The following is an 8,239-nucleotide window of genomic DNA, read 5'->3' on the forward strand; positions in this document are numbered from 1 at the left end:
TGATTAGTTTTTTCCGTACATGATTTCTGTTGCCTCTTCAAGTGCCCAGTTCTAGAAACAGATCTAGCAGACAAAGTAGCCTACACATTTTGCAAACAGCTTTAGTGCAAATTCTACTGCCATTCACATCCTCATAGATCTCACCAAAGTCAGCCCAGACAGGAGATTTGCGCTTACCAACTCTGGTTGCATTACCAGAAATAGATGGTGCAGAGCTGTTGGTGTTGGAGCCAGTCCCAGCAGTCGTCGCCCCTTCACCACTGCCGCTGTCCAGATCGATCGGAGCCTGGCTGGCTCCAAGATCGACACCGAACAAGGCAGTTGTGTCCTCTCGGAGGTCGTCATCGTCCTCGGCCCTCGGGGGACAAGCCCGGTAGGACGGCATCATCATCCGCCATGGCGGCAGTGACCGCTCTGGCCCCATTCCTCGACGGTGTGGGTGGCCGCCGAGCTCGCTCTACGCCGCAGCTAGAAGAGGAAGCATCGGCTATCGACCTATAGATCAAGAAACACATCAGATGATAAAATCAAATCAAGAAAGAAGATGCTATGGTTAGGGTTAGGGTTAGGGTTAGGGTTTACCTGCGCAACCAGAGCCCGGTGCCGGAGAAGACGACCCCTGCAGAGAAGACGACAGACCGTTAGCAAGGACAGCGAGCGGCGGAGGAGGGATGACATTGACAGGAACACGAACTCACATATCACCAAGAGGGGAAGGGAGAGGGGGAGAGGAAGGAGATCAGGGAGGAGAAGGGAAAGGCTGGTCGGTGGCGGAAGGTAGATCAAGGTCACCGGAGTCGATGAGGTCGGACGCCGAGGAGACGACGGCACGGCGAAGACGAGAGCGGTGTGGGTGCTGCGCGGTGGGTCAGCGGGTGGAGTCGAAATGTCGAATGGATTAGCCGATTAGGGTTGTGAGGAGAGGAGGCGGCCGTCGCCTGTTGGCGTGTCCCTTATATATGAAGGGAGGGGCGAGGGGCCGACCGACCGAGCGTGGGCCGTGGGGCGTGGGCTGATGATGGGCTGGCTGCCTCGGGCCGCTGTCGGGCCTCCCTCTATTTATCGTGCCGGGCCGTGCTGGCCCACGGGCTTGGGGGTCAGCCCAAGCACGGCTTGAGCAGCGGGCCGGGCCAGCCCGGGCCTGAGTTTTATCGAGTCGTGCCGGGTTCGTGTCGGGCTTTTTTTCGTGCTTCGTGTCGTGCCGTCGTGCCTCGTGCTGCATGGCCAAGTATATTGCGCCATGAAACTATTCTTCCCAGACTTTTTTTCCTAATGTCCGGATAAAAAGTTGACCAATCATTCATCACGTTCCTCTCTCTCCTCTCTGGATCCTTTCTGCAGACCACACGGCGGTACCGAGTCTTCGGAGACTAGGACAGCGCGCGCGCGGGCCTAGCTCGACGCCGCAGACGCTTGCCCACCAAGAGAAGAGCTCCGCGACACTGGCCCGCCAGCAGAAGAGATCGGGCGAGCTCGGTAGCCGGCGGCGCGGGCACGCGTGGCAGCCGACGCGTGAGGACGAGCGCGGCAGCCACGGCGTGGGCGTAGCAGCGGGCGAGCGCGGCAGCCGGCGGCGCGGGCGAGCGCAGCGGCTGGCGGCCTGGCTGGTGGCGACCGCGACCTGCGGAGGAGCCTTGGCTGCGGCAAAAGCTTGCATCCTTGTGGCAGCGGTGGCTTGCGCAATGGCGGCGAGCACGGCAGCGGTGGCCTACGCACCAGATCTGGAGGAGGGCGATGGAAACCAGTGGTTTCTCCCCAACGCCTTTTCTCTCGTTTCTTGTTGCGTTGATTTGCGTGAGGACGTCGTTCCCTGAGGAGAAAACGATTTCTTGCTTTTGCACCCTCTCTCTTCGTTAACTCCCTTGTCATGTCACAAAATTGCTGAGTTGCTGAGTTCTCAAGCTAATTAAAAGGGATAGAAACTACCATGAATGCCCCATTAGGACTGTCCTTAATAAACTTTATAGAACATGCCGTCCGGCCTGATTTGCCAATGGCCGTATGTTCTGAAAGATGCACAATCCACAAAACAAAGCAACACATCTGGCCCGTAATTAGCTTCTAATCTAATGGTTGCTAATTCAGGTGTTTCTTCCAATTGAAACACTCGTTTATTGCTGTGCTATTTTCGGTTGTTTTTCACGGCTTTAAATACCGGTTGTTGTCATGTCCGTTTTTTTTCTCGATCGAACATTTTGCCCATTTTTCATGAATCAGAGTTTTTGAAGCTTATAAAAGCGCTCAGGAATGGTGGCGAGGAGCCATCACTGCTTAACCGCTGCAACCTAACTACTGCAACCTAGCCATCACTGCTGTCATGTCCGTGATTTAATTAATGCTGCCAAGTGCCAACCCTTATAATTATCTGGAAAATTTCAAATACAAAATAACCTATGACTACCTTTGCAATGTGCTCAGTAAAAAAAAAAAAAACATTGCAATGTGCTAAAAACGAATAATGAAGTACAAAATAACCAGCCCGTTCATAAATGTTTATTTCAGCACTGTATAATTAAAATAACAAATATACAACTTGGTTAATTAAAAAGCAAAAATACAAATGAAGGAATTATAATTCGATTACAATCGATCCACAAGAAGTTTTATTCATTTATTTATAAATTGAATTGCATCTACCTCTCCATGCATATACATATCACCAGTTGATCTTACTGCAGCTGAGTCTCACCTCCACCTGCATCTCTGGTGGCGGTGGTATTTTGCCCATCTTCACCATTGCCCTGGCGAAATCCTTGGCGAACGCCTCGCCGTCCGTGCTATACATTTCCACCAGATGGTCCAGCAGTCCACCGCAGCCGTAGAGCGCCTGGTCGGAGGTGAGGAGGCCGCGGCGAGCCACAAGGTCCCGGTAGTACGCGTTGTCGAACCTCATCGGGGTCTGCTCGTCGAACGGCGCCGGCGCGTCATAAGCGGACTGGCACGTCTGCCGGCGCAGCTCCGCAAACGAGGGATCGATGTCGGCGCCGCCCTCGCCGTTGTAGCCGTAGACTCGGTTCCTGTAGTGGTGGCACCGCGCCGTGCCGATGGTGTGCGCGCCGGATAGCGCTGCCATGTCGCGTGCGTCGAGGTCGTACTGCTTGAACAGGTCAATGAGCTCGGCGAGGGTGGAGTTCGGGGCTGGGAGGCCGTATTCGGCACCGGTCCTGTTGGCGCCGCGCGAGTCCTTGCGCCCGAGCTGCACTTTCCAGGTCGGGCCCCCGAGCAGGGCGACGGCGTCGCGGGAGGCGAGCGCGAGGATGTCGGCGCAGGAGACCGTGGCCGGGCAGGCACGCTCGGCGTAGGACTTGATCTCGTCGATCACGTCGAAGCCCCGGAGCGAGTTGGCGTTGGGCGTGGCGTCCTTCTCGCTCTCGGAGAAGGGCGCCCCGTCCAGGAGGACGGAGCCGTCGCATCCCTGCCGTGTCAATATCATCGTTCGTGCAAAAACTTTAAGACACAATGCAGAAACAAGTAAGATTAGATTAGGCAGAAAGATCGGTGAAATTGGGGCGTACGTCGACGAAGCAGTCATGGAAGAAGAGGCGGAGCACAGCGGGCGCCATCGACTGGTCGGCGTCGACCCTGGACGCCATCACGGAGTGCACGATCTGCTGCAAGTCGGGGCACGTCTTGTCGTAGTAGCCGACCTTTAGATGGTCGCCGTTGGCCGTGCACGCGAGAAGAATCGAGAGGATCAGGGGAACCAGCCATGAACAGGTCCTGGAAGGCGACATGGCTGTCGATCAAGGTGGTGTGCCGACGATCGAGGTCGTCCCGGCGTCCGACGTACGGTGTTGTTTTCTAGTAGTGCGTAGTGAAGCAATGGATATGAACAGAAGCAAGAGAGGATGGAGAGCTTGAGGCTTGAGCTGATCAGTGCGAAATGAGCATGACGAAGCGTGCTTATATACAGCTTGCTAGCGCGGCCGGGTATGGTGTCGTGTCTCCGCTCACCCGCGGCAGCCCGGCTTCTCCGAACGTGCGCTTACTTGCTTCCGCTTGTACGCGTGAGCACGCGCGATCGTGTGGCTGGTGTTGCCACTTCCTCTGGTCTGCACCGCCATGCATGCATGCTCGTGCTTCATGGCGACGAAGTCAACATGAAAGGACCAAGGTACTTGTTGGCTCTAGCTTATGACGAGGAACAGGTACTAGACGTACGTGCTACTTGCGGATTCTTTTTATTGATTTACCTAAAATAAAATAATCTTACAATGTACGTCGATAAAACCGGTCGAAATGCTGGCCGGGTTTGGAACGATCGATTGAGACGTACAAAACGTACACCAATGACATCGGTTCCATATCTTCTTTTTTTTTTTGTCTTATAAAAGAATAGGATCAAAAGAGAACTATTTATACAAATGAGTCTACAGGAGAGATGATACTCATATTTAGGTTGTGCCTCTGCTACAACCCAAAATAGGTTTGCATATAGATACTCATTTGGAGGTCGATACCGTACCATCTAAGACCCATTTTAAGTTTGGTGCACATATGAGTAATTTGTTGGAGACAGTCTAATATCGGAAGGTGGTCCATTGGTTCTGGTCGGATCCGATTGTTTAGCTGGACCTAATCATGCGCTGACTTCTCATATCATAGAGTAGTATGACCGTGTCAACTGTAACATGCAATTAGCTGTGCAAGGATTAACGCATGCCTGTTTCTCCTTGAATGAACGTCGAATAACCTACTCCCACTATTATAAGCCAACCAATCACTGTTGGACCATCTCTACCGAGTGTGATAGAGCCTATAATAATTTTGCTTTACCGCCGTGTAATAAGTCAAGGATCCGAACAATGATTGGAAATCCTATTAACCAGGCAGTAACATATCATTGTAAGTTAGAGCCACCGGGTGCTAGAGATAGTTGGGATATCATTGGCGGTCCAGGCCATCACCTGGTAGTAATATATCCACTAGTAGAGAACAGACCTTTGATCCAAAGGCCAAATCAGACTTTAGTCCCGGGAAATATTGTGCCCGGGACTAGAGAGACCTTTAGTCCTGGTTGGTGGCTCCAACCGGGACTAAAGGTCCCTGCCCAACGGCTCCTGCGCCAGGTCGTTGTGGCAGGGGACCTTTAGTCCCGGTTGGAGCCACCAACCGGGACTAAAGGTCGACTTTTACTCCCGGTTGGAGACCGGGACTAAAGGTCGACCTTTACTCCCGGTTGGTGGCTCCAACCGGGAGTAAAGCTCTTGTCCCGGCTAGTGGCGTGGCCCGGGACTGGAAAGTGACCTTTAGTCCCGGTTGGATCCACCAACCGGAACTAAAGGTCCCCCCTATAAATCCTGCTGGCCGTCTTCTTCCTCCCCGAGCTCGCCCGAGAGCTTCAGTTCAAATTTAAGCAGTGTTCTTGCTTTTTCTCCATCCATTCTTCGATTCCTCCGTCGATTTCTTTGATTCCTCCGTCGATTCTTCGGTTCTAAAGGTTACCAACTTCATACTCTCATGTTTCACCATTGTCTTATCTCATTTTGTTCACTATATATATATGGTTCTTTATTATGGTTTTTTTTTCATTTGTAAGTAATTTGAGCTCAAAATCACTTCAAGCTTGCATATTTACATGAAGGAAGGTTAAAGTAGCTATTAAAAACTAGTATTCACCGTTCATTTGTAGCATGCATAACACACTTCATTGTTTAGAGATATAGAGAATTTTAGAGTTTTTTTAATTTTATTTATTTATAAAATGAGAAATTTATAGTGTATTAAAAATGAGTATAGAGAGTAGCTAACAACTGCTTCTGGGTCCTCGGCCTCTCATGGGTTTCCAAAGCGACTTAGGCCGGGCCTCCCACTCATTGCATGCGGCAAGTGTTGTGATGAGACGAAGATTGTGATGGAGTACCGAGTGAAGAAGGAGGGTCGCATTTTCTACAAGTGTCCGGATCGCAATGTGAGTTATTTTATCGTATTTAATGACTATGGTTAGTTTATACCTATTTTCATGATGGTTGTGATTAAAGTTCTAATTTTTTGTTTTAATTTTAGTGGGATGGCACTGGATATTCAAGCTTCTACTCGGAGGAAGAGTATGTTGAACTCGTGCAAAAATATCTTACACAACAGGCAGATATGGCAGCTAATGAGGCAGTGATCTAGCCAAAAAAGCCCAAAGATGTTGAACAAACGGGGGATCTGTCTATTTTAGTTGGGATTGGTCGTGAAATCCTTGTGCTGCTGAAGTGCATTTTAGCTTTAGTGTTTTTAGTGGTAGTTGGGATTGTCTACATTGTAGCGAGGCTTTCTTAAATTTATAACTTTTGTGGTGGTATGCATGTTGTATAATTAACTAATTATGTTCTAGATTTTAATACGATATTTATGTCATGTAATGCAGATGAGTCGGCATTGGATGTACAATGCTGATCGTCGCTCCCAAGAGTTTATGGACGGCGTGCATTCTTTGTTACGTGCGGCCGAGGCAAACAAACGCGATGGTTTCATGTGCTGCCCATGTGCCGTATGTAAGAATAAGATGGAATATGCTAACTCAAAGACTCTTCATTCACACTTGTTCAAGTCGGGTTTCATGCCAAACTATATTTGTTGGACGAAGCACGGAGAAACCAGAGTTATAATGGAAGAAGGTGAAGAAGAACAATGGGGCGATGATGACATTTTTGCTGAATATGGTGCCTTCAAAGATACTACAATGGGGGAAGCTGAAGAAGAGGTGGGGGCAGAGGAGAAGCCCGCTGAAGAAGAGGTAGGGGCAGAGGAGGAGCCCGCTGACGATCTTGGTCAGGCCATTCGTGACGCACAAAGAGAATGCGAAAGTGAAAAGAAGAAGATCAAGTTCGACCACATGCTAGAGGATCACAAGAAATTGCTATACCCAACTTGTGATGCGGGGCAGAAAAAGTTGGGTACCACATTAGAATTGCTGCAATGGAAGGCAAAGAATGGTGTATCTGACAAGGGATTCACGGAGTTACTAAAAATCCAAAAGAAGATGCTTCCGAAGGATAACGAATTGCCCAGCACTATGTACGAAGCAAAACAGGTAGTCTGCCGTTTAGGATTAGAAATCCAGAAGATACATGCATGTCCTAATGACTGCATCCTCTACCGTGGTATGGAGTACGAGAAGTTGGATGCATGCCCTGTATGTCATGCGTCGCGGTATAAGATCAGGCGAGATGACCCTGGTGATGTTGAGGGCGAACGTCCCAAGAAGAAAATCCCTGCCAAGGTTATGTGGTATGCTCCTATAATACCACGCTTGAAACGTCTTTTTAGAAACAGAGACCATGCAAAGTTGTTGCGATGGCACAAAGAAGATTGTAAGGTAGACAATATGTTGAGACACCCTGCTGATGGGTCCCAGTGGAGAGCAATCGATAGAGAATTCCCCGAGTTTGCAAGTGACGCAAGAAACTTAAGGTTTGCTTTAAGTACGGATGGTATGAATCCTTTCGGGGAGCAGAGCAGTAGTCACAGCACTTGGCCTGTTACTCTATGTATCTACAACCTTCCTCCCTGGTTATGCATAAAGCGTAAGTTTATTATGATGCCGGTGCTCATCCAAGGCCCAAAGCAACCTGGCAACGACATCGATGTGTACCTAAGGCCACTAGTTGAAGAACTTCTACTTTTGTGGAACAAGCCAGGTGTACGCGTGTGGGATGAGCACAAGCAGGAGCACTTTGACCTACGAGCATTGTTGTTCGTAACAATCAATGATTGGCCAGCTCTAAGTAATCTTTTAGGACAATCAAACAAGGGATATAATGCATGCACGCACTGTTTCGATGACATGAAAGGTATATTCTTGAAAAAGTGTCGCAAGGTCGTGTACCTTGGGCATCGATGATTTCTTCCTACAAATCACCCCGTAAGAAAGAAAGGCAAGCATTTTAAAGGTAAGGCAGACCACCAGACCAAGCCTCGCAACCAAACTGGTGAGGACGTCCTCGATATGGTCAATGATGTGAAAGTAATATTTGGAAAGGGACCTAGCAGCCAACCTGTTTTGAAGGACGCCAACGGTCACGCACCCATGTGGAAGAAGAAGTCCATATTTTGGGAGCTACCCTATTGGCAAGTCCTAGAGGTCCGCAGCGTGATTAACGTGATGCACCTGACGAAGAATCTTTGTGTGAACCTGCTAGGCTTCATGGGCGTGTATGGGAAGCCTAAGGACACAATTGAAGCATGACGGGACCTGCGGTGTTTGAAAGAATGAGACAACCTACATCTAGAGAAGACAGATGATGGACGC

At 49.7% G+C, this 8,239-nt stretch overlaps 1 protein-coding gene across 1 annotated transcript; it reads right to left on the reverse strand.

The window, feature by feature from the left end:
- Window positions 1-2,639: 2,639 nt before the first annotated feature.
- On the reverse strand, window positions 2,640-3,856 carry LOC136529885 (peroxidase P7-like). Its single transcript, XM_066522934.1, has 2 exons — window positions 3,516-3,856; window positions 2,640-3,415 (listed from the first exon to the last, which is right to left on the reverse strand). Exons 1-2 carry the CDS (start codon window positions 3,732-3,734, stop codon window positions 2,657-2,659), a joined length of 978 nt encoding a protein of 325 aa, XP_066379031.1. The 5' UTR covers window positions 3,735-3,856; the 3' UTR covers window positions 2,640-2,656.
- Window positions 3,857-8,239: the final 4,383 nt, after the last annotated feature.

The sequence above is a fragment of the Miscanthus floridulus genome, chromosome 19 (assembly GCF_019320115.1).
Source record: "Miscanthus floridulus cultivar M001 chromosome 19, ASM1932011v1, whole genome shotgun sequence".
Taxonomy (NCBI): Eukaryota; Viridiplantae; Streptophyta; class Magnoliopsida; order Poales; family Poaceae; genus Miscanthus; species Miscanthus floridulus.

What these genes read in the sequence shown, in the direction of transcription:
- LOC136529885 (XM_066522934.1), bottom strand. Translation starts at nt 3,734, where the DNA reads ATGTCGCCTTCCAGGACCTGTTCATGGCTGGTTCCCCTGATCCTCTCG. An exon ending in TCCATGACTGCTTCGTCGAC is followed by an intron (nt 3,416 to 3,515) that starts GTACGCCCCAAT and finishes TTGACACGGCAG; the next exon opens with GGATGCGACGGCTCCGTCCT.